Consider the following 25,305-nt stretch of genomic DNA (forward strand, 5'->3'; position numbering starts at 1 on the left):
GTCCCCTCCGGTCCTGTTGCCTTCCTGTAACTCAGCCCTCTCAGTCTCACTCTCTCAGTTGTTTGTGTTGTGTCTCTCTCAGTCGATCTTGCTGTCTATCTCTCTCACTGTGTGTGGAGTGATGGAGTGTTCAGGTCACTGGGCTGGTTGTCTCAAACTCCAGGCTAATGTTCTGGGAGTCAATGGTGAAACTGGGATCAGGAACAGACAAAATAACATAAGTAACTTGAGACCCATAGCCTCGAAACAGTCAGTGGATTCCCAGTAATGTGAGACTGGGCCTTGATGGGATTTTGTTTCTCTGCTTCTGCTAGCTCTCTTGATTCTGGAGCTGGAACTCCTGATTTGTTCCTCAGTCTGTTCCTTGAGTTGCTGAAGTAATGTCCCCAACGTTACATGTTTCCCATGTTAGGGAATAGGTTCAGAACTCCTCTCAGAGTATATGACCTTATATTAAGCAATAGGAATTGAATTTGGACCTTTGGCCTCTCAAACCTGCTGTGCCATTCAATAAGATCACGGCTAATTAGACATTGCTCACATCCACTTCACTGCACTTGCCCTGGAACTCTTGGTTTCCCTCCTGGTCAGGACTCTATCAATTCCAGGCTTAAATATCCACGCGGACTCTGACCCCACAGCTCTCTGTGGCAAGGAGTTCCAAAGTCTCTCAACCTTCACACTGAAGAAATCCCTCCTCATCTCAGTCGGAAATTGGCCCCGTTTATTCTGAGCGCATGTCCTCTGGTCTGAGACTCTCCCATGTTGGGAAATATCCTCTCAGCATTGAACCTGTCAAGCCCCTTAAGCATCCTCTATGTTTCACTGAGATTGTTCTTGTGAACTCCAGTGAGTCGAGTCCCGACGTACTTTGCTTCTGCTCATTAGACAATCCCTCCATCCCAGGGACCATCCTGGTGAGTATTCTCTGAACTGCCTCCAATGAAATGTTACCTTTCCTTTAGTAAGGGGACCAGAACTGCTCCAGATATGGCGTCACCAGCCCCTTGTACAGTTTCTGGAAGACTTGCCCCTCTTAGACTCCATGAAATAAGGACCCACATCCCATTAGCCCTTCCTGATTACCTGCTACCCCTGTGTGCTCGCTTTCTGGGTTTCATACAAGTCACCCAGAGTCCCTTTGTGTTGCAGTTTCCTGCAGCTTTGCTCAATATCGCTAATACTCTGTTCCTTTCTTTATCCTTCTGAAATGATCAACTTCACATTTTCCTATATTATTGATTTGCTAATTTTCTTATCCACTGAGTTCACCTCTCAATCGATGTCTGTCAGTGAACTGTTTGTATGCCCCTTGGAACCTGCTTTCCCACTTATTTTTGTGTGGTCTGCAAATGTGGCCAGAGTACACTGACTTCCTTCCTCTAAGTCATGAGTACATACTGTGAATAACAGCGGTCCCAGCTCTGATTTGCTGCTCTTCTCCAAAGGAGCATTGGAGCTTTCAGGAAAAGCTTGGTCACACAGTGAGTGGTTTGGATCTGGAATGCAGGAGTGTACTGGAGGCAGCTCCATTTGATGCTTTCTCCAGCGGGCAGTTCAGTTATGATTTGGAAAAGAAGAAGATGCAGGATAACAGAGCAAAGGGGAACAGAGTGACACTGGGTGAAGTGCAGCTGCTGTGAGCTAGGGCCGGTACAATGGGCTGAATAGCCTCCTCCTGTGCTGAAAGCATTCTGTGATCTGTTTGCTGACCGAGATGGCAGAGCAGGCTGAGCAATCCAGTTGATATGTCTGTTTGTCCTTTCCTTCAGACAGCTGCAATTACAGTAGTTTCCTGGACTCTGAACAAGGACAGAGGTTTGCTGGGGTCTTCAGTCATCTTCGCCTTCAGTATGTCATCAATGACCTGATATCGGCAAAGATTATTGAGCGAGATATGATCATTCCTTCAGGTAAGTGAGTTTTCTGTTGCTTTGGTCAATAGTTTCTCAGTTTCTTTCTGTATGTTGACTGTATACACTGAGATTCCGATAAGATTGTCCCTCCCTCTGGGTCAAAGGTTCCCGTCAGCTCTGGGGTTTGAATCCTGCTGGGTTGAGTGGTTGACAATTAGCAGTGTCTTTGAGGAGCCCCTCAGACCTGACAGTGATGGTGCTGCTGGCTGTAAGCTGTTTGGCAACCAGAAGTCTGCTCTGTAATATGATGCAAAAATCCAAATTCATCCTCGAGTACTTCTACACTTGGGGCATTATCATCTTGCTGCACTGTGCCAGGGACAACCCAAGCTTCAACATTCAAAAACCAAGCATGACTATGCAGATGAAAATCCAGCATTGTCTTCCAACAATCGATATGTTATTTGATGAGGTGTTAGATTGGCAGAGATAATGGTGGGGCTGAATTTCTTAGGTGAGGTGTTAAGTCATGTCATGTATGTCATTGCTTCACAGCAATGCTTTGGCAGAAGTCTGGTGTGTGTGTGTGTGTGTGTGTGTGTGTGTGTGTGTGTGTGTGTCTGTTCGTCTGTCAGTGTGACCGTGAATCTAACAGTGAGCTCTGTTTCCCAGGCTGGCTGGTTTCAGTTTACAAGCAACAGTGGTTTACCATGCTCAGGACTGAACAGGACAACGATGTAGGGTAGGTGATCTCACTTGATTTTGTTGTGGAAGAATTACTCAATGTTCTATAAAATAAATTACCGGGAGACGCAGAAAATCCTTGATAAAATTAAACTTTAATCTGCAAAATCAAAGCTGTGGCAGCCAGAAAAATGCCTTCCCTAACTGCCCACATCCTCTTTATCTTTCTGCAGTTTATCCAGTTGTTGTTCCCGTGCTTATCAGATAACATTAACACAGCCAATCATGCTTGCTTGCTTTGACTTTCTCAAGGAATCATCATCTGCTGCACTGATCCCTACATTACACTTAACCTATCACATTACCCCACCACCATCTTCAGCATGAGCTCATCTCCTGGTGATTTAACTAACCTACCACAGTGCACTACCATGATCTGTTCCTGGAACCCTGTAATATGGTCCCAGGCATGCATTGCAACACGAAGTTAACTACATAACTGCCAGAATAACTTTGATCATTTCTTCCTCTGAAATGGAGCTGAAGGTTGTGTTGTTTTGATGAAATCCCAATCTCTGTCCCAGTACGAATGGTGTGAAAGTTCAGGGTTTGGGAGGATTCACTGTTGGACAGAGACACAGCTGGAGCAGCTCAGAGTCTGAGCACTGCAAACTCCCAGCCTGTCTGCCTGGAATGGTGCTGAAGTCAGGCACCCACATCAGTGTTCACTGAGTTTGAGAGGAGGGGATCACATCCAAGGCTGCTGGAATGATCAAGTCAGAGGTCACACGCAGACACCAGGTTCCAGTCCACCAGGTTTACTTGAAATCACAAGCTGATTAAAAGAGCATCACTCCGAAAGCTGGTCATTTTGAATAAACCTGGTGTGGTGTGACTCGGGACTTTGTCCATCCCAGTCCAACATGGGCACCTCCACATCAGGGCTGTAAAGATAATGTAGGCACTGGTATTCCATCCCAAACCCTTTCTTCCTGGTGGTCATGAACAGCCTGCATATACTGACCAGCTGATAGCTCACCCACTTGGCCTGCACTGACAAGTCTCCATAGCCGGGCAGACCTCAGTCCGAACAGACAAACACAGAAGCTAGGTGCAAGAGGAGGCCCTTCAGCCCTTCCAGCCTCCTCCTCCATTCAACATGATCATTGCTATTGCATCCAACTCAGCTCCTTGTTCCTGCTCTCCCTTTGGTCCCTTTCACCTGAAGAACTGCAACTGTTTGTGCAGAGTGGTGGCTCAGTGGTTAGCACTTCTGCCTGACAGCGCCAGGGACCTGGGTTCGATTCTAGCCTCGGCTGACTGTCTGTGTGGAGTTAGCACATTGTCTCCTTGTCTGTGTGGGTTTCCTCCGGGTGCTCCGGTTTCCTCCCACACTCCACAGATTGGCCAAGTGAGTTGCCCATAATGCCCAGGGATGTGCATGGGAAAAGGATGGGGGCTGGGTCTGGCTGTATTGCTCTTCAAGAGGTTGATGTGAACTCGATGGGACAAGTGGCCTGCTTCACATTGAAGGGTTTCCCTGATTCAAACTCTTTATTGAAAAAATTGAATGTTTTGGCCTCAGCTGCGTTCTGTGGCAGAGAATTCCACAGGCTCCCCACTGTCTGGGTGAAGACTTATTTTCTCATCTTAGTCCAGCATAGCCCTCGTTAACCCTGGGTTTCAGCTGCCCAGACATAAGGAAAATCCTTCCTCTGTTTACCATGTTGAAGCCATTACAATTTTGTCTATTCTTCTGAAGTCCAGTTTGAACTGATCCACTCTCTCTTAGTGTGTCAGTCCTGCCATGCCAGGGATCAGTCTGGGAACCCATCTCTCCACTCCCTCCTGAGCCTGAACATCCTTCCTCAGAGAACTGCACCCAGTCCTCCAGGTGTGGTCTCACCAAATCCAGCAAGCCCTCCCTGCTCCTCTCCCTGTGAAGCCCTCCTCACTGCATGCTGCAGCTGCACGCTGAGTTTCAGGGCACACCTGGGTCACATTGCACCTCCCCCTCGCCCACTCTGTCGCCATTCACATTATCATCTGCTCTGCTCTCAGATTTGGTTCCCAAACTGAATGAACCCACATTTATCCAGATTACACTGCACCTGCAATGCACTTGTCCAAATCCCAGTGAAGTATCTCTGTATCGTCCTCACTGCTCCCCCTCACACCCAGCTTTCTATGATCTGTAAACTTGGAGAGATCCCTCGTCTAAGTCAGGACTGTGTATTAAGAATGGCTGGAGCCTTGCAGCACCCCACTCGTCATTCCCTGCCTCTGGGAAAGTGACCCTGTTTATTCCTCCTGTTTGTTTGCTGTCTGCCAGCCAGTGCTCTGTCCATGTCAGTACACAGGCCTCCGTTCCATGTGCTTTAAAGAACAGTGGGTCTGACAGACATTCCCTGTGCACCCGTACATTAAGCCTCCATCCATTTACAGGCAGATCTATAGACATGATGGACATGTTCTGTCTGATTTTCAAAGCCTGTCCAGACCTGAGAGCAAGGAAGAAACCTCTGTTGAACATAGAACATAGAAAAGTACAGCAAAAAACAGGCCCTTTGGCCCACAATGTTGTGCCGAGACTGAATCCTAATGTAAAATATAGTAACTTAACCGACACACCCCTCAACTCACTGCTATCCATGTGCATGTCCAGCAGTCGCTTAAATGTCCCCAATGACTCTGCTTCCACCACCACCGCTGGCAACGCATTCCATGCATTCACAACTCTCTGTGTAAAGGACCTACCTCTGACGTCTCCTTTATACTTTCCTCCTAATATCTTCAAACTATGACTCCTCGTACCAGTCAATCCTGCCCTGGGGAAAAGTCTGTGGCTATGAAGTACTTTGGTCAATCTCCAAACAGCTCAATTAAAGCCCCTCTCATTTCTCTCAAGTCTTAAAATAAGATCAGAATTATTTGCAAAGCCACAGGTTAACAGCAAACAGTCTTCAGAGAGCTGGGTCTCAGATTCACTCATCGCGATCCACTCTGGCTCTTGCCAGCTCCATCCTGTCAAACTGGGGAAATATTCAAAAGACTTCAATTCCTCACATAACTTTTAGCACCTTGAGATGTCCCAACGTGTGTCTGAGCCAGTGATTTATTTTAAAGATAGTCACTGATCTCAGAAGTTCCCTCCCAGCAGAATTTCACAGACATCTGAAGCAGATTTGGTGGTATACATCAACATCGTATCCCTTTTTAATAAGGAGAAGGTTATGTATTGGAGTGCTGCAGGTAGAGGACATCTCTACAGTCTTCTCCATAACACTGGCCTGAATTTGTCACATGGCACTTTGCTCGAGCATTAAAGGTAGATTGTATTCATTTAGTACTGAACCTCCGACAGTGAGGCACTCGCTCAGCAGTGACCCTACGACAGTGCGGCATTCCCTCAGCACTGACCCTCTGACAATGTGGCACTCCCTCAGCACTGACCCTCTGACAGTGCGTCACTCCCTCAGTACTGACTCTCCGATAGTGCCTACTCCCTCAGTACGGACCCCTCCGACAGTGCCTACTCCCTCAGCACTGACCCTCTGACAGTGCCCACTCCCTCAGCACTGACCCTCTGACAGTGCAGCACTCCCTCAGCACTGACCCTCTGACAGTGCAGCACTCCCTCAGCACTGACCCTCTAACAGTGCGGTGCTCCCTCAGTACTGACCCTCCGACAGTGCATTACTGACCCTCCGACAGTGCAGTGCTTCCTCAGTACTGAGCCTCCGACAGTGCAGCACTCCCCCAGCACTCCCTCAGCACTGACCCTCCGACAGTGCGGCACTCTCTCAGCACTGACCCTCCGACAGTGCCCATTCCCCAAGTACTGACCCTCCGACAGTGTGGCACTCCCCTCAGTACTGACCCTCAGACAGTGCAACACTCCCTCAGTACTGACCCTCCAACAGTGTGGCACTCCCTCAGTACTGACCCTCAGACAGTGCAACACTCCCTCAGTACTGACCCTCCCACAGTGCGGCACACCCTCAGCACTGACCCTTTGACAGTGCCCACTCCCTCAGCACTGACCCTCCAACAGTGCGGCACACCCTCAGCACTGACCCTCTGACCGTGCGGCACTCCCTCAGCACTGACCCTCTGACCGTGCGGCACTCCCTCAGCACTGAGCCTCCGACAGTGCGGCACTCTCTCAGCACTGACCCTCCGACAGTGCGGCACTCCCTCAGCACTGACCCTCCGACAGTGTGGCACTCCCCTCAGTACTGACCCTCAGACAGTGCAACACTCCCTTAGTACTGACCCTCCAACAGTGTGGCACTCCCTCAGCACTGACCCTCTGACCGTGCGGCACTCCCTCAGCACAGAGCCTCCGACAGTGCGGCACTCCCTCAGCACTGACCCTTTGACAGTGCCCACTCCCTCAGCACTGACCCTCCAACAGTGCGGCACACCCTCAGCACTGACCCTCTGACCGTGTGGCACTCCCTCAGCACTGACCCTCTGACCGTGCGGCACTCCCTCAGCACTGAGCCTCCGACAGTGCGGCACTCCCTCAGCACTGACCCTCCGACAGTGAGGCACTCCCTCAGCACTGACCCTCTGACAGTGCGTCACTCCCTCAGTACTGACTCTCCGATAGTGCCTACTCCCTCAGTACGGACCCCTCCGACAGTGCCTACTCCCTCAGCACTGACCCTCTGACAGTGCCCACTCCCTCAGCACTGACCCTCTGACAGTGCAGCACTCCCTCAGCACTGACCCTCTGACAGTGCAGCACTCCCTCAGCACTGACCCTCTAACAGTGCGGTGCTCCCTCAGTACTGACCCTCCGACAGTGCATTACTGACCCTCCGACAGTGCAGTGCTTCCTCAGTACTGAGCCTCCGACAGTGCAGCACTCCCCCAGCACTCCCTCAGCACTGACCCTCCGACAGTGCGGCACTCTCTCAGCACTGACCCTCCGACAGTGCCCATTCCCCAAGTACTGACCCTCCGACAGTGTGGCACTCCCCTCAGTACTGACCCTCAGACAGTGCAACACTCCCTCAGTACTGACCCTCCAACAGTGTGGCACTCCCTCAGTACTGACCCTCAGACAGTGCAACACTCCCTCAGTACTGACCCTCCCACAGTGCGGCACACCCTCAGCACTGACCCTTTGACAGTGCCCACTCCCTCAGCACTGACCCTCCAACAGTGCGGCACACCCTCAGCACTGACCCTCTGACCGTGCGGCACTCCCTCAGCACTGACCCTCTGACCGTGCGGCACTCCCTCAGCACTGAGCCTCCGACAGTGCGGCACTCTCTCAGCACTGACCCTCCGACAGTGCGGCACTCCCTCAGCACTGACCCTCCGACAGTGTGGCACTCCCCTCAGTACTGACCCTCAGACAGTGCAACACTCCCTCAGTACTGACCCTCCAACAGTGTGGCACTCCCTCAGCACTGACCCTCTGACCGTGCGGCACTCCCTCAGCACTGAGCCTCCGACAGTGCGGCACTCCCTCAGCACTGACCCTTTGACAGTGCCCACTCCCTCAGCACTGACCCTCCAACAGTGCGGCACACCCTCAGCACTGACCCTCTGACCGTGCGGCACTCCCTCAGCACTGACCCTCTGACCGTGCGGCACTCCCTCAGCACTGAGCCTCCGACAGTGCGGCACTCCCTCAGCACTGAGCCTCCGACAGTGCGGCACTCCCTCAGCACTGAGCCTCCGACAGTGCGGCACTCCCTCAGCACTGAGCCTCCGACAGTGCGGCACTCCCTCAGCACTGAGCCTCCGACAGTGCGGCACTCCCTCAGCACTGACCCTCTGACAGTGCGGCACTCCTTCAGCACTGACCCTCCGACAGTGTGGCACTCCCTCAGTACTGACCCTCTGACAGTGCAGCACTCCCCCAGTACTGACCCTCCGACAGTGCGGCACTCTCTCAGCACTGACCCTCCGACAGTGCGGCACTCTCTCAGCACTGACCCTCAGACAGTGCAACACTCCCTCAGCACTGACCCTCTGACAGTGCCCATTCCCTAAGTCCTGACCCTCCGACAGTGTGGCACTCCCCTCAGTACTGACCCTCAGACAGTGCAACACTCCCTCAGTACTGACCCTCCAACACTGTGGCACTCCCTCAATACTGACCCTCAGACAGTGCAACACTCCCTCAGTACTGACCCTCCCACAGTGCGGCACACCCTCAGCACTGACCCTTTGACAGTGCCCACTCCCTCAGCACTGACCCTCCAACAGTGCGGCACACCCTCAGCACTGACCCTCTGACCGTGCGGCACTCCCTCAGCACTGACCCTCTGACCGTGCGGCACTCCCTCAGCATTGAGCCTCCGACAGTGCGGCACTCCCTCAGCACTGACCCTCCGACAGTGCGGCACTCCCTCAGCACTGACCCTCCGACAGTGCGGCACTCCCTCAGCACTGACCCTCCGACAGTGCGGCACTCCCTCAGCACTGAGCCTCCGACAGTGCAGCACTCCCTCAGCACTGAGCCTCCGACAGTGCGGCACTCCCTCAGCACTGAGCCTCCGACAGTGCGGCACTCCCTCAGTACTGAGCCTCCGACAATCCAGCACTCCCTCAGCACTGACCCTCCGACAGTGCGGCACTCCCTCAGCACTGACCCTCCGACATTGCGGCACTCCCTCAGCACTGAGCCTCCGACAGTGCGGCACTCCCTCAGCACTGACCCTCTGACAGTGCAGCACTCCCCCAGCACTGAGCCTCCGACAGTGCGGCACTCTCTCAGCACTGACCCTCCGACAGTGCGGCACTCTCTCAGCACTGACCCTCAGACAGTGCAACACTCCCTCAGCACTGACCCTCTGACAGTGCCCATTCCCTAAGTCCTGACCCTCCGACAGTGTGGCACTCCCCTCAGTACTGACCCTCAGACAGTGCAACACTCCCTCAGTACTGACCCTCCAACACTGTGGCACTCCCTCAATACTGACCCTCCGACAGTGCGGCACTCCCTCAGCACTGACCCTCCGACAGTGCGGCACTCCCTCAGTACTGAGCCTCCGACAATCCAGCACTCCCTCAGCACTGACCCTCCGACAGTGCGGCACTCCCTCAGCACTGACCCTCCGACATTGCGGCACTCCCTCAGCACTGAGCCTCCGACAGTGCGGCACTCCCTCAGCACTGAGCCTCCGACAGTGCAGCACTCCCTCAGCACTGAGCCTCCGACAGTGCGGCACTCCCTCAGCACTGAGCCTCCGACAGTGCGGCACTCCCTCAGTACTGAGCCTCCGACAATCCAGCGCTCCCTCAGCACTGACCCTCCGACAGTGCGGCACTCCCTCAGCACTGACCCTCCGACAGTGCGGCACTCCCTCAGCGCTGACCCTCCGACAGTGCGGCACTCCCTCAGCACTGACCCTCCGACAGTGCGGCACTCCCTCAGCACTGACCCTCCGACAGTGCGGCACTCCCTCAGCACTGACCCTCCGACAGTGCGGCACTCCCTCAGTACTGAGCCTCCGACAATCCAGCGCTCCCTCAGCACTGAGCCTCCGACAGTGCGGCACTCCCTCAGCACTGACCCTCCGTCAGTGCGGCACTCCCTCAGCCCTGACCCTCCGACAGTGCGGCACTCCCTCAGTACTGACCCTCCGACAGTGCGGCACTCCCTCAGCACTGAGCCTCCGACAGTGCGGCACTCCCTCAGCACTGAGCCTCCGACAGTGCGGCACTCCCTCAGCACTGAGCCTCCGACAGTGCGGCACTCCCTCAGCACTGAGCCTCCGACAGTGCGGCACTCCCTCAGCACTGAGCCTCCGACAGTGCGGCACTCCCTCAGCACTGAGCCTCCGACAGTGCGGCACTCCCTCAGCACTGAGCCTCCGACAGTGCGGCACTCCCTCAGCACTGAGCCTCCGACAGTGCGGCACTCCCTCAGCACTGAGCCTCCGACAGTGCGGCACTCCCTCAGCACTGAGCCTCCGACAGTGCGGCACTCCCTCAGCACTGAGCCTCCGACAGTGCGGCACTCCCTCAGCACTGACCCTCCGACAGTGCGGCACTCCCTCAGCACTGACCCTCCGACAGTGCGCACTCCCTCAGCAATGAGCCTCCGACAATCCAGCGCTCCCTCAGCACTGAGCCTCCGACAATCCAGCGCTCCCTCAACTCTGAGCCTCCGACAATCCAGCTCTCCGTCAGTAGAGTTTGGAATGTCAGCTGGAATTTTTGCCTCCATGCCTTGGCTGATTGATGTGAAGCTCATTGGATGAGCTTTGATTATGTTGTCGTTTGCTCTTTGCAGTCCAAAGGAAATCAACAAGGAGCAGTGTGAAGTCTGCAGCATGCGTTGTGGAAGGAAGTTGGTGAAAGATGGTGATGTAAGTCTTGAGAAAGTAGCAAAGAGACTTTGTGAACAGACTTGTGAAGCAGCAGAGCTGCTCTTAAGTTGCTAAACCAACAGCTGGCCAGGGTTAACTATCCTCCAGCCTCCTCCTAACCTTCCTGTCCTCACCTGCTCAGCATCTGCTTCTCTTCCTAGCTCCCTCTTGCATTTAATCCACACCCAGCACTGCCTGAGATACAGAGTTGCACGTCCTCAGCACTTGCAAGGTGATTGGGATTCTGCTGAATCCCTTGCTGCCTTATTTGCAGTGATGGCCTTGAGTTTTGCACATGGAGATGTACGGCATGGAAACAGACCTTTTGGTCCAACCCGTCCATGCCAACCCGATATCCTCAATTAATCTCGTCCCACCTGCCAGCACTTAACCCATAAATCTCTAAACCCTCCCTGTTCATATACCATTCAGATGCTCTTTAAATAGCGGGTTTTGAGATTTGTTGCTCAGTTTGACGTTTTGGATGTAGGTTTGCTCACTGAGCTGCAAGGTTCATTTCCAGATGTTTCGTCACCATCACTTGGTAACATCTTCTGTGGGCCTCAGGCTGAAAATTCCCGCTTTCTATTTATATGTTTGGGTTGGTGATGTTATTTCCTGTGGTGAGGTCACTTCCTGTTCCTTTTCTCAGCGGGTGGTAGATGGGGTCTAACTCGATGTGTTTGTTGATAGAGTTCCGGTTGGAATGCCATGCTTCTAGGAATTCTCGTGTGTGTCATTGTTTGGCTTGTCGACTGGGGCAACACCTCCATCCTTGGGAAAAAAATACCTTCACTATTTACCCTATCCATGCCCCTCATAATTTTGTAAACCTGTATAAAGTCACCCCTCAGCCTCCAACACTCCAGGAAAAATAGCCCCAGCCTGTTCAGCCTCTACCTGTAGCTCAAACTCTCCAACCCTGGCAACATCCTTGTAAATCTTTTCTGAACCCTTTCAAGTTTCACAACATCCTTCCAATAGCAGGGAGACCAGCATTGCATGTTCGACGTGAAAGCTGACATGTTTGTTACAGGGTACAAGTTTGAAATTGTTTGCGTTTGTCTGTAATGGACTGGTTTATGTTTGAAGGTCTGCAGCCTTCTTGGAATGTATTATTCAAATTGTTAGAGTGCTGTGGGGAAATTTCCCCAAGGACATTGCAGTCTCAGTGCTGTCCTCGTTTCTTGTATGGTAGCATCTGGGTCTGCTCCTGACAAAGTGTCACTTCCCCTTGGCAGATTGAAGGACTTTGTCCTCAAAGATTGATCTCCATTCCGTAGGCTGGCTGAATTTCCTTTATATACATCCGCTGCTGCAGCTCATCTGCAGTAACTGCTTGAATAAGCAGTATAAACAGCCCCTACAATGAGTATGGTTGCTGGTTTCAAAGAAATGCAGCTATTGTAGAGTTCACCCTGGATAAATGCCAAGTGATTCATTCTGGAAGGTCGAATTTGAATGCTGAATATAGGGTTAAGGACAGGATTCTTGGCAGTGTGGAGGAACAGCAGGAACTTGGGGTTCATATACGTGGATCCCTCAAAGATGCCACCCAAGTTGATAGAGTTTGTGCGACGATTTGTAGCTCGGGTGCTCGTTGTTGTGGTTCTGTTCGCCGAGCTGGAAGTTTTTGTTGCAAACGTTTCGTCCCCTGGCTAGGCGACATCATCAGTGCTTGGGAGCCTCCTGCGAAGCGCTTCTTTGATGTTTCCTCCGGTGTTTATAGTGGTCTGTCCCTGCCGCTTCCGGTTGTCAGTTTCAGCTGTCCGCTGTAGTGGTTGGTATATTGGGTCCAGGTCGATGTGTTTGTTGATGGAGTTTGTGGATGAATCATTCACAAAAACTTCCTGCCAGGCAAACAGAACCACAGCAAGTTGATAGAGTTGTTTAGAAGGCATATGGTGTTTTGGTTTTCATTTATCAGGTAAATGAGTTGAAGAGCCGCGAGGTTTTGCTGCAGCTCTGTAAAACCCTTGTTAGACCACACTTGGAATATTGTGTCCAGTTCTGGTCACCTCATGATGGGAAGGATGCCGATACTTTTGAGAGGGTGCAGAGGAGATTTACCAGGATGCTGTCTGGATTGGAGGGCTTGTCTTAGGAAGGGAGGTAGAGTGAGCTAGGGCTTTTCACACTGGAGAGAGGAAGGAAGAGAGGTGAGTCATAGATAGCCAGAGACTTTTCCCCAGGGCAGAAATAGCTGTCATGAAGGGTCATAATATTAAGGTAATTGGAGGCGGGTATAGGGGAGATGTCAGAGGGAGGTTCTTTACGCAGAGAGTAGTGGGTGTGTAGAATGCACTGCCAGCAGTGGTCGTAGAATCAGAGACGTTCGGGCCATTTAAGCAACTGCTGGACAAACACATGGACAGCAGTAAATTGTGAGGTGTGTAGGTTAGGTTGGTCTTCGATCAGGGGCAATGCTCGATACAACGTTGTGGGCCAAAGGGTCTGTACTGTGCTGTACTGTTCTCTGTTCTTTAAATGACCTGCTGATTGTTCTGTGTAAAGCTGCATCTTAAAATATTGACGTAACCCATTTCAGAAAAGAATGATGGCATTTGCACTCCTTAATCTGACTGCTAATGAATTGAATGACAGATTTATTCAGGGGAAATCATGTTTGACTGCATTAATCCAGTTCCTGGATGAAGAAGCAGATTGTACTGATGAGGGAAGTGCAGCTGCTGTTTGATCAAGTCCCACGTAATAGACTTGTCAGCAAGATTGAAGCGCAAGGGAATTTATGGGACACTGCCTGCACAGAGATGTAATTGGCTTTGTGACAGAATGCACTGATTATTGGTGAGCGACTCTGTTTTAATTTGGAGGAAGGACTCTCCAGGGATTGACTTGCAGAGCAGTGCTCTGTCTGTGAAGATATGATTGACTTGGACTGAGACTGAGAGCAGTCTGCTGATGCACTGGGTCATTTCCCAGCTTCAAATCACACTGCGAGATTTGATGGTCAAGGGAGGTTTGTCTGTAATGTGGCCGGATAGGTCCAGCGGCAGATGGTCAGAATGGGAGAGATTCCTGGTCAGCCACATGGATGGGGATAACCTTACAGTCTCTGCCATCGCAACCCTGAGCCCCACATGCTGCCTGCTGCTGCTGAGTGAAAGGGCACACTTGGGATAGTGTTTGCAAGATTTGAGGTGGTTGGGTGGGATGGGGGTGTAGACCGGAATGGACCCAGGGATGGAGTGTTGTAGCTACATAGAGAGGCGAGAGGAACTGGTGTCTGTCTCCTTGGAGTAAAGAGCATTTCCCCTGTTTCTCTGAGATGGAGGGGTCAGTCATGGTCATCTGCTCCAGTCTGTGTTCTGGCACATTTCAGAGGTGTACTCTGCTGACATTGCTGGAGAAACTCAGCAGTTCTGAGCAAGGGTCCCTGGACGTCAAACATGAACTCTGTTCCTTTTTCCTAGATACTGGGTTTCTGCCCCAGTTTCTGCTTTTGTTTCATGCTGACCATGATCTGGTGCACCGCCTACTCACCTGGAAACCTCAGGCCCTGCAAAGCCAGAGAGGAGGGGGAGGTTCCGACGTAGTTTACAATCTGCCACAGCACATGGCTGCATGCTGGTGTTTGTCAATTTGTGACAATGAGCTGGAGCTGCAGGGGCTGCATGGACTGCTCAGCACATCAGATTGTCCTGGAGTCATTCCATACAAAGAATGGTGGGTGCAATAGGGCACTAGCTGGTTTCAACACGCACTTCAAACTGGGCCATCTAATGAACTGACCGAGCTGTTCACACTCCTGTTTCTGCTGTGTTAGTGTGGGAGTTTGCTTCTTGTCCCATTGCAGGCTTTTTCAGGTGGCTGTGGTTTTTGATCCATGATAATTGACCGCATCCTCACAGAATGGTACTTCCGCCTTTCAGAAATGATGGGGGTGCTGATGTGGGGATTTGATCTGCTGTCTGGGAAATGATTGGCCAGGATATCAGGCTCATTCTCAGCCTGCAAAGCCACTGCAGCTGCCATCTCAGCAGAAAGTCGGAGCATTGAGGAGATTTGGAATGTAACACATTGGAGATTGGTCAGGAGGTGAACACAAACTGGCCCCCCTCAGTGAAATGCTCACCGCTACACAAGGCCAAGTCTCCACGCTGAGGCTGAGGCTGAGGCTGAGGCTTTGCAGGCTCCTGTGGAGACTGTTCACCAACCAGAGTAAGATCCTCAACCCCAGCTCTTAGCAAAAACTCCAAAACAGGATTCACCTTGGAGCTGATGACAAGTGCAGTGTTTATTCTCATCAGTCAGCTTTCACTCGATGGAATGGTTTCACTTCTATTCCAGCTTGTGTTAACAAACAGTGACTTCCTTAGTACAAAAAAGTCATCATGTTGTATGTGAATTTTGGATGGAAATTTGAGATGTTTGCCTTCCAGCTCCAGTGATTTGGTGAAAATGTTTAGTTGGGACATGATAGTGAGAGATTTGAACCTCCTTTCCCATCCCTGCAGTACATTGCACAGACTCACTCCCCATGGGCAAGAAAGATTCACCCAAGTTCCTAATTTTACCGATGTTGAACTGATCTCCCTGGCTCTCCCCCAAATCCTGAAACATGGAAACCTCTCAGTTTGTGGACACGGTCAGTTCTTGACTTCTTGTTCCAGTCTCGATGTGGTCAGCCCCTTCAGCAGTGGCAGTCGGTTGTAAATACACTGTGAGACTGAGCGTGATCAGCTTGACATTGTCTTGTGGTCTGCTCAAAGTATTTTCCAAGCTCATCCAGCAGGTGGTAGTGAAACTGGTCGATGTGGAATCTGAGTCGTATCAAACAATGTGTGTGATTTGTCCCCACGCTGCACAGCACCACCACCCACCCCGGTCCCAGTCCCCTCTGCACAGGGTTGGTTATCAGTGAAAGTGATGTTGGAGCAATTACTGGTTGTGAGATGCTTTTGAGTGACAATGCTGTTGTGTCTTGCCTCTCCCCAGTACTGCTGGCGATGGACTGGTTTCAGCTTTGGCTTTGATCTGCTGGTGACCTACACAAACCGATTCATCATCTTCAAGAGGAACAGCCTGAGCCAGCCGTGTAATGGGGCTGTCAGCCTCCTTCCTCGCAGGAATATCGCCTTTCGGTAGGAGCGACCTTCCCACACTGGGCCAGACCCCTTCCTCTTCCCAGACCTTCCTTCATGTGGGTGACAGGAGACACTGGAAAGGTGCATGTATTGAGACCCTGTGTTCAGATGTGCAGCAGTTCCAACCTGTTAGTCAATAGCTTGAATCATTCCTTGTACAGCAATCTGCCTTATTGGTGTTGCCCATTGATGGTCACTGCTTGTCGGTGGGAGAGTTCACATCTCCAGTTGAAACCCTATGTTGTACACCCGTGAGGTCCTGCTGAATCCCTGACCTCAAGGATTCTGTCTTTGTGTCATTGACATCTCACCGTTCCCCACACAGAGTCAGCTCTGTCCAAACCCCCTCCCATAAACAATCTCTCTCCTGGTGCAGTCTCCAGAACTGCACTGGAAAGGTGAGCCTCTGGCAGCACATGGCCAATTCTCACCATTTGTAAATAGCAATCTCAGGACAGTCTCCGCGCAGGATCGCAACTCAACCAACTGGAGGCATACCAGGTGATGGATGAAGCTGAGGGGTCTGGGAATGAAATTCCCTTCCCTTCCTGAGAAAGTCTTCTGAGGCATGTCCCTCCTTGCAGGTCTGCGCTGTCAGTGATACAGTTGCGTCCTTAGATGTCAGTGCCAGTTTCTGCTTCTCACTCCCATCAGTTGTGGAGAGGAGATGTGTGAGGGACGGTCTTTGCAGCTGTGTGGGAAGATGTTGGAGCTGCTGTCACTAACACTCCTGATGAGCTGTCTCCCCCAAAGGGCTCAGGGATAATGGTGCTGCCACATTGTCACATCCCAGTGGGAATTCCTCTGTACAGTCACAGGGTGGTTGCTGAGGTCTGTCTGAATCTTCAGGGGACCAAAGCAGTCAGCTTCAGACTTGTTCTCCCCCCCCCCCCCCCCCCCCCCCCCTCCCCCAGTTCCCACCTCAATTACACTGGTGAACACACTATTGCTTCCAGCTACCCCCCACCCCTCGGTCTGTGTCCCCTCTTCCAGCTTCCCCCCATCCCTCCCCCCGTCTGTCTGTGTCCACTCTTCCAGCTCCCCCCTGCCCCATCTGTCTGTGTCCCCTCTTCCAGCTTCCCCCTCCCCCCACCCCCCATTCTGTCTGTCTGTGTCCCCTCTTCCATCTCCCAGTTCATCCCAGGCTCTGGAATTCCCTGCGTAAATCTCATATCCTTGGTGTAATCCGGTCCTTGCCCAAACCTTCAGCCTTGTTTGGTCTCCTTGGCATGGTGTGAATTTTGCCTTGTTGTACTCTGTACACTGTGGACCCATGAACCTGTCTCTCAGTGCAAATTCCCTACAGCTTGACTCCATTTTAATTCCACCCTGATCTGGATTCCTTGACATGCTGAACCCCTGGTGTCAGGTTTGAAGAGTTTGCTGGCTTCATCCTAACCTTGAGTCTTAGGGTGGACAGTTATCAGTCAAGCCCCAAAGACCTAGTCACAGAGATAAGAAAGTAGTGCCTCACCCATGGGATTTCCAAAGTGATTGCTCACAGTTGTTTTTCCAAAAAGGCTCCATTCTCTGCTCGACAGAGAATCCGCCCACATGCTGAGAGTGTCCGTTGTCTTGATTGCAATCTTTCTGATAAATGTCACCCAGTGGTGATTGAATTTGTTGCTTATTGAGAAGTGAGGGATGAAGCTGGAGTATCTGATCAGTCAGTTTGGGACATGGACTGAGAGTGTTTGGTTTAATGTGCTGCCTTGTTCAGTCCAATCATTATGGTCCCAGCAGACACTGCAATGACATTTGCCTTCCACTCCAATGTCGCCTTGACCAAGTTGCTCTTAAACCTCTCTCATATTTCTCTTTAAGACATTGATTGATTGTGAGGCAAAGAGGGAACCGATTGGTGATCAGGAACAGCACCATTCACTCCATGCCAATCTGTGAAGCTGAAACCTGCGATTTTTCCTCACGCTTGTTGGGTTGTACCTGGCTTTGTGATGTGTTTGTGTGCAGTTCAGTAGGTCGGTGCCTTTATCAGATGCATACACAGTTTCTCTCTCAATGTGAAAGGTGCCCAATAGTAGTTGAGTGAGGAGAAATTGACGAGGAGGCCATTGGACCCTTCCTCGTTGTGCTAGCTCATTACCAGTGTGTTATGCTGTCATCCAGCTGCACCTTTGCATCCTCTTGCCCCTGAAACAGAAGCTGTTACCTCATCAGCCACTTGTGTAAATGTGTCCCACATGCACGCCCCCCCCCCCCCCCCCCCACCCCCAGTTGGTGAGGGTTTTATTTGTTGGTTCCTCTCTGTAATTTACACAACCCTGAGATGATAATCTCTTGCACTGACAGGTCTTTCTCAGGACCCTTGAACAGTTGGATAGCTTTCCCAATGTGAGCTGTGTAATATTCTCCAGATCTCTCCAGTGTCACACGCAGCCTCAACGCCACTTCCATCAATATGTCTGCGTGCTCACACAGTGATCATTGCTGCCATTCCCAGTGTTACAGTGACGTTAATCCTTGGTTTGTTGTGAAGATCAAGAGAGCTTCCTGTTGCCAGGCTGCATGCCAGCTTTGTGGGACAGTGCGTTCCAGGAAGCCATTTGGTCCTTCGAACCTGTACTAGCTGCCTTGAGCTGTCACTCACCATCCCCTGTGCCTTCCCCTTTGGCCATGTTTGTACCTTGTTACTCAGCGACGGGAGTATCCAATTCTGTTTTGTCTGAATCAGTGTCCTCCACAGCCTCGCCACTCTCTCTGTTTCACTGCAGTTTCTGCTTCTTGTACTGAAATGGTCTGAAATCACAGCCCCCAACTCGCGAGCCCTTTGCTCAGTGTGATTCCTCAGGCATGCAGAGGGTGACAGTGGGGGAGCTGTGAACCATGTTTATACCAAGCTGTGGGGAGGGACTGTGTCTGTCAGGCCTGAACTGCATGTCTGAACCCCCAGTCAGGGACCATCACTTCATTGGAGAAGCTGGGATTCTCTACACAGATTCCCATCTGATATGTGGTCAGAGCTGGAGACTGCTCCAAGGAGGAGGTTACCCAGAGAGGTCGATGTAATCCTCAGCACGCTCATGGTGTGTCTGTCTGTCTGTTTGTGTGTGTGTCTCATTATGTCTGTGTCTGTATCTATGTGTGTGTGTGTCTGTGTTTGTGTGTGTGCACACGCGCTGGAGGGGTCAACGCCCACAGATCTCTTCCTCCTCCTCTGCCCACTTTACATGCCCGTCTCTCTGAGTGGGTACTGCCAGTAAGGGAACAAATGGTGGACCCAATGTCCACATGGCAACAGGTTAAACTTGCACTGTGTTCCCTGTGCCAACCATGCTAGCACTGACTTTCCTGTCCACCATGATGTTCAGACTGGCTGTACCGATTCTGTCACTGTTGAGTCAGCCACTCCCTCTCCTTGCTTTAGCACATGGTCACTGCAGTCCTGAGACTGTCTGCGAACACTGAAGGGGATTGACAGAACAACACTGTAAGAATGTGTCTGTCAGGCACAGCTACCCAGGAGATCTCCCTGGAACAGAGGTCAGTGCATCAGGGAGGCAGGGAGAAATCTGAATCCCTTTTGTGTTCCAGACAAGGTGGAGAGTGAACAAGAAAGGAGTTGGGGGATTGCTGGTCTTCTGATCTAATCGCTCTCTCTCCTGTCCATTGCAGGCTAAGACTGGCATCTTTTGACAGCAATGGGAAAGTGATCTGTAGCCGATCAACAGGTTACCAGATCTTGTCACTGGAAAAAGACCAGGTACGTTGATGTGCAGTGACTGGGTGCATGGGGAAAGCAATCACTGCCAGGTTTTCAACTGAACCTCCCATTGGGTGTGCACAGTTTCCTCAACATCCTTCAAATCTGCAAGTTTGTGAGTCGTGCCTTTCCTGGTGAACCTTGAAACAAGAGCAGTCTAACAGGAAGAAGACAGAATGCTGGACTGCATTGTAAAGGATGTCATTGCAGAGCACGTAGAAGCTAGTGACAGGATCACAATGAGTCAGCGGGGATTTCTGAAGGGGAATCTTCCCTTACAAATGTGCTGCAATGGTTTTCAGGGTGTGACTCGTAGATTGGGTAAGGTGGGAGGTGGGGGCATGCAGTGCCAGTGGTTGTGATTTGTTCAGACTTTCAGAAGGGTTTTAATAAGGTCCCATGTGAGAAATTAGCCTGTGAAATTAAAACCCTGTGGGATTGTGGCAGTGTCTTCAGATGGTCAGAAATCTGTTCAGCTGATCGCAAACCAAGGGAAAGAATAAATGGGCCCTTCTCCAAATAGCAGGCAATGACTAGTGGGGTGTCGCAAGGGTCAGTGTAGGTCTCCAGTTATTCATAATGTATGTTAATGTTTCGATGAGGCAAGTACATGTCAGATCTCCAAATTTACACATGACATAAAGCTGGGTGGGGAGGATGCAGTGATATTGCAATGTGATTTGGACAGGCTGACGGAGTGTAATGTGTTTCAGTGTGAGGTTATCAGCTGTCATTAGTAAAAGCAGGAGGGCCATGACATGATAGGAATGGTCATCAGCTGGGAAGAGGGCAGTGTCCTGGTCCACCACTCGCTGAAGGGAAGCGAGCAGCTGCCGTCAGTGGGTAAGAAGGCAAGTGAGACGCTGGCCTTCGCACTGTGAGAAATCGAGTACAGGAACACTGATGTCTTGTTGCTGTTACACTGGGCTTTGGTGTAACCACACCTGGAATCTTGTGTGCAGTTTTGGTCTCCTTACCCAAGGAACGAAGTTGGGGCTCATGAGGCACTTACTGGGATTGCAGGACTGACCTTTGAGAGAGACTCGATCCGTTAGGCTTGTATTCAGTTGAGTTTTGGAGAATGGGGTGGATCTCCCAGACACCGAGAAAATTCTAACTTGGCAAGATGCAAGAAGGATGTTCCTAATGACCAGGGAGTCCAGAACGAGAGGGTCGCAGTCTAAAGGAAAAGGAGTGGGCCATTTAGGACAGAAGTGAGGAGGGATTTTTTTACCAAGGGAGTGGTGAACCTGAGGACTTCCCTAGCACAGGAAAGTGTTGAGGCTAAAACGTGGAAGACTTTCAAGAAAGCCGTAGATGCAATATTTCAGCCTGAAAGGATCACAGGCTATTGAGTGAAAGCAGGGAACAGGAGACTGAGTTCGATGATCAAGCATGGTCCTATTGAACACAGAGCACGTTCAAGGGGCTGAATGGCCTAATCTTCCACCTGTGTTTCCCAATTCATCTCATAACCACCTGACTGATCCCATCATATCCCAACACAACATCCCAATGGATCTCGACCCCCCCCCCCCCCCCCCCCCCCACCCCCCAGCTCACTGTATGATGCCAGAGCAGAGGAGTTTGTTTTTAGGGGTGGGCGGAGGCGGTGGAAGGAGTGGAGAGTTAGTTTCCACGCTCAGCTCTGAGCTGGTGCTGGTGTCGAGTCTGGGTGTGAAGTGTGTTGCCTTTGTTCCAATGTGCTGCTCACACGCTGGGTTCTCTTTGGATGCAGGAACAGGTGGTGCTGAATCTGGACAGCAGACTCCTGATGTTCCCACTCTACATCTGCTGCAATTTCCTTTATACGTCGGCAGATCCAAAACCAGAGACTGACGAGCAGCCAGAACAGAGGGAGGACTGACAGAGGGCGTCCCTTCGTAATCTCTGTGTGAGTGTGTGTGTGTGTGTGTGAGAGAGAGAGAGGGGAGAGCTGCCCTTCTCCAGGAGCACTGGAACTGACCCGACTGGGGTCAGGACAGCATTTCCTCCCCATTCATTCCTGCTGGTCAGAAGGTGATATACATTAGCATCAACTAGGTCTTCCTGTTTGCTCTCTGTGCAGGATTTGTTTGTGATGCAGTCCTTACTTCAGACGTGGGTTAATGGAGAAGGGTATGGAAGCTTCCAGAAGCCACTGAACCAAGCTCTCCTTGTCTCGCAGTCTCCCAAGTTGTGAACCACTCTGGCATTTTAACCAGCAATAATGTTTGTAGGGGACATGCCCTGGACACCCTTTCTTTATCAGCTGGAGCTGTCATTCCCTCCCAGTTTGACCAATTCCACTTGATTCAGGGATTTGTGCACAGGGACCACTCCGATTCCTGGTCCCAACTAACCAAAGCGAGTTCAGGGACCACTGTGCGAGAATTCGGCTGATCACAAGGTCGGGAGAGGGGAAGCCGAACTCTGCAGACACTGCCCGATGACCCAGCAGCAGAGACAGACACTCAGCTTTATCCACCCCTCCCCCCACCGTCACCGACTCAGGGGCGTAGAGCGTGGCTCGGACCCCAGGACCACCTCACTTGAATGGGACACATCTCACTCTGGTCAAAGTAGAGCTGGGCTCACCTTCCACATCCAAGTCAGGAGCAGAGAAGGGCCGGATGAGACACTGTCCTCTCTCAGCACCCCCCAAAGAACATGTGCGTTTAACTGAAGTGTTGGTGCATCGTTTTACACAGCATTGTGTGCCTGGGAGGACTACACCATTCCGAAGCTCAGCAATACAGGTCTTATTTGTACATGGAGAAAGGTATCCATGCATGACAGCAGTGAGAAATATCAGTCGCACTCTGTTCACCTCGCTGTGTCGAATGTGTTCGTCCCTTTTACAGACGCAGCACGGCATAGTGTGCAGGAAGTGAAGGCGTTGACTGATGGTGTACCTTCAGTTTGAAGTGTTGAACTCCAACACTTGTATTGTTTGTGTGTGTATTGGACTCACGGTATTCTGCAATTATTAAACAGAGTGCACTGTTCACTGTTTCTTTTTGTTTCTCACAATGACTCAAGAAGAGAAAATTGTTTCAGGAATGTAACTGTGAGGGGAGAGGCTATGGCTTCAGGGTGGTCCACATGCAGACATTGTAGTCAGCACCCCCTGTAACTCAACCCACCCTGACTTTGTTTTGAAAGGTTTGGTTCAGGGTCTGGATAAACACAACATTGGTATCCCCCTGAAAGAGGCAAACCTCCAACGTTTAACACTAATCCTTTCTGCAAATCTTAATCTCTGCCCATTCTCTCCCAGAACCTTTTCACACGACTTCCTTGGCTGGTTGCAATGATGTTATTTTGAAAAGTATCCTCTATTTGGAAGATGGTTTTCTCCCAAACCCAAAGGACTTTCTCTTTGAAATGGAGTTGGACCTTCTTGAGTCAAACAGAAGAGTGAAGTTGTAAGTTACTCATTTTAGAGAGAATAACAAGGCACTGCACACATAGAAGAGGTGGGTCTGAGAAAGATAAGACTTAAAACAAAAACAGGTGAGTCTCTTGAGTTCCTTGAAGCGTAGATGATGGGGTGTTGTAGTTTATTTTCAACTGCTTTGTAGGTCAGCTCAATGGGCTGCAACCTGTTTCCATTCAGTTGGAGCATTTGGAGTGAGAGAGGAGATTTTTCACTTATTACCTGCAGTGTTGGGATGTTTCACATCTAAACTCAAACAGTGGTGTCCACACATTGGAGTGGACTAACACAAACAGAGCAGGGTTGAAAGAAAGCTTATCACAAATCACAATCCAGCTTGTTTTAACTTGCCGGTCTCCCTTTCCCTTGGCGCGTTCAGGTGTGAATGAAGCAGCTAAGGTGGGATGAGGAAGAAATGAACAAAGGCTTGGTGGAGGAGGTCAGTACTCATGGGAGGGAAGTGTCAGAGGCTGTATCTCCTGCCTGAGTCCCAGGAAACAAGGATCGCCCATTTCAGAATGAGATGAGTAATTCCTTCCCTCAGGGGGCTGGGAATCTTGGGAGTTGCTAGTCATTACCTGTTCTCAGTACTAGGATTGGTAGACTTGTGAACACGAAGGGATTCAACAGCATAGAGGGAGCAAGTGTGGAAGTGAACAAAGGACCAGCTCTGATCGATCCCAACTTCAGACAGCTTGTTCCTGTAACAGGAGTGATCCACATGAATCCCAGTGTTGTGCCTATTGGTGAGAGAAGACTAGCAGCCTGATCTTGTTCCAGGTGATGCAGACTCCCACCGCCCCTCCCCATGTGGATATCTCGGTGTGCTGTGCTGTGTATTCAGGGTCCTCCCTGCTGTCCACCTTCAGGCTTGGCTAATGTGTCCTGCCATGTGCCGAGACAGAGCCCCATTCAGGGAACGGTCTGAGCCTCTGGGCTGATTCAGAACTCACACCCCGGTGGAAAGGCAATGCTTTCTGCGAAACCAACTCTCTGTGAAGTGAGCAGTTCAGCCTCATGCTGGGTGTACCATGACAACCTCAGATTGGAGGGATCAGGCAAAGACAATCATGTTTTTTTGCTGATTGGCAGCAAGCTAATGTTGTATTTTAACCCGATATTAACACTGTCCAGGATGTAGAGCAGGTCCAGGCCTGCAGCTATAGGGCATTAATGCCAAGGGCTGTGTCTGTCTGCCTGGTGATGTGCTGACATGTTGGGGCCATTGGTGACTGCCCATTGCCTGCCTGCAGGTGGCGGTGTTGAGCTGTCTGTCAGGTCAGTGACTTGAGCACAGGATTCTGACAGCATCGTGGTGAACCTGTAACATATTACACAGGCCCAGGCCTGCAATGCATCTTGTACTAATAAGCACACTGCTCACATGAAGGGGTCACCCATAAACCAGGAACTAACTCTCTCGGCGTGCAGTCACACCTTCAGGGACACTTTTTGTCAACCTCAGCACAGAATTCACACTGACATGCCAAAAGCAGGACTGAGGAGTGCCACATTGTCGGAGGGTCAGTGCTGGGAAAGGGACACACAGTGGGAAGAGGTGACCCCTGGTCTGCTGACAGATTTGTCAAGCAATCATTATGTAATTGCTGTTGGTGTGTTCTGACTGTGTGAGCCATGTCTACTGCTGTGTCTCCGTCACAACAGTCAAAACTCTTACATCGTGATATTGTTGACTCTAATTACGTGGAAATGTTGTGCTGTTTGAGATATCAGGAATAATCCTGCTGCTGGCATTGGATGGAGATGTGGTGCAGAGGATCAGGTATCTGTTTCTGAACCAGAAGTTCAGGTTTAATCCCTCTGCAGATCTTGACAGCCCTGGAAGGCGAGTTCAGAACAGGGATAAATGAGACTCTTTGTACTTCCTGTGTCAGTAACCCCCAACATGGCTGTTTGTACAGCAATCCTGAAGGAACAGGAACACCCCATTCAGGTTTGTGAGTGAATCTCCAGTGTGATGACACTTGGAAGCAAGTCTGCCAAGCTACTGCATTGGAGCAGGGTCACAGGCTGAAGAAAACATTGGCAATTAAAACAACAGAGCCTCAGGACTCATTGGCGAGCTGACCCTCCTGTGTCAGAGCATTGTCTTCGGACATCCCTAACTCCTGTGTCCCCATCAGACCCTGTGTCTCTGTTAGCTCCTGCTCCAGCACCTCAA

General features: G+C 51.0%; 2 protein-coding genes across 4 annotated transcripts in view; both read left to right on the forward strand.

Annotated features, from left to right (window-relative positions):
* The window catches only part of gmcl1 (germ cell-less, spermatogenesis associated), a 69,746-nt gene extending 47,054 nt beyond the window's left edge, over positions 1–22,692 (forward strand). Inside the window, exons 9-15 of one of the 3 annotated variants that reach the window (XM_087984394.1) lie at positions 1,773–1,913; positions 2,529–2,598; positions 10,801–10,876; positions 15,836–15,981; positions 19,618–19,705; positions 21,444–21,599; positions 21,774–22,692. In XM_087984394.1, the coding sequence (XP_087840520.1) occupies positions 1,773–1,913; positions 2,529–2,598; positions 10,801–10,876; positions 15,836–15,981; positions 19,618–19,705; positions 21,444–21,572 (650 nt within the window). In that variant the 3' untranslated portion in view covers positions 21,573–21,599; positions 21,774–22,692. Of the gene's footprint in view, positions 1–1,772; positions 1,914–2,528; positions 2,599–10,800; positions 10,877–15,835; positions 15,982–19,617; positions 19,706–21,443 lie in introns of all 3 variants that reach the window. The other 2 variants (XM_087984395.1, XM_087984393.1) reach the window with 2 other exon arrangements.
* LOC148135685 (uncharacterized) lies at positions 3,464–10,794 on the forward strand. Its single transcript, XM_087984459.1, has 6 exons — positions 3,464–3,486; positions 7,682–7,879; positions 8,045–8,374; positions 8,737–9,213; positions 9,478–10,450; positions 10,485–10,794. The coding sequence occupies exons 1-6, from the start codon at positions 3,464–3,466 to the stop codon at positions 10,602–10,604; spliced, it is 2,121 nt and encodes a 706-aa protein (XP_087840585.1). The 3' UTR covers positions 10,605–10,794.
* Positions 22,693–25,305: the final 2,613 nt, after the last annotated feature.

The sequence above is a fragment of the Chiloscyllium plagiosum genome, unplaced genomic scaffold (assembly GCF_037043375.1).
Source record: "Chiloscyllium plagiosum isolate Xiang-an unplaced genomic scaffold, Cpla_swu_hap1 HiC_scaffold_48, whole genome shotgun sequence".
NCBI lineage: Eukaryota > Metazoa > Chordata > Chondrichthyes > Orectolobiformes > Hemiscylliidae > Chiloscyllium > Chiloscyllium plagiosum.

Bases quoted from the DNA above. Each gene is read 5' to 3' on its own strand.
- LOC148135685 (XM_087984459.1), top strand. From the start codon at position 3,464: ATGGGCACCTCCACATCAGGGCT. The intron at 8,375-8,736 runs GTGGCACTCCCT...ACCCTTTGACAG, and splicing joins AGCACTGACCCTCCGACAGT to TGCCCACTCCCTCAGCACTG. The intron at 10,451-10,484 runs GTGCGGCACTCC...AGCCTCCGACAG, and splicing joins TCAGCACTGAGCCTCCGACA to TGCGGCACTCCCTCAGCACT.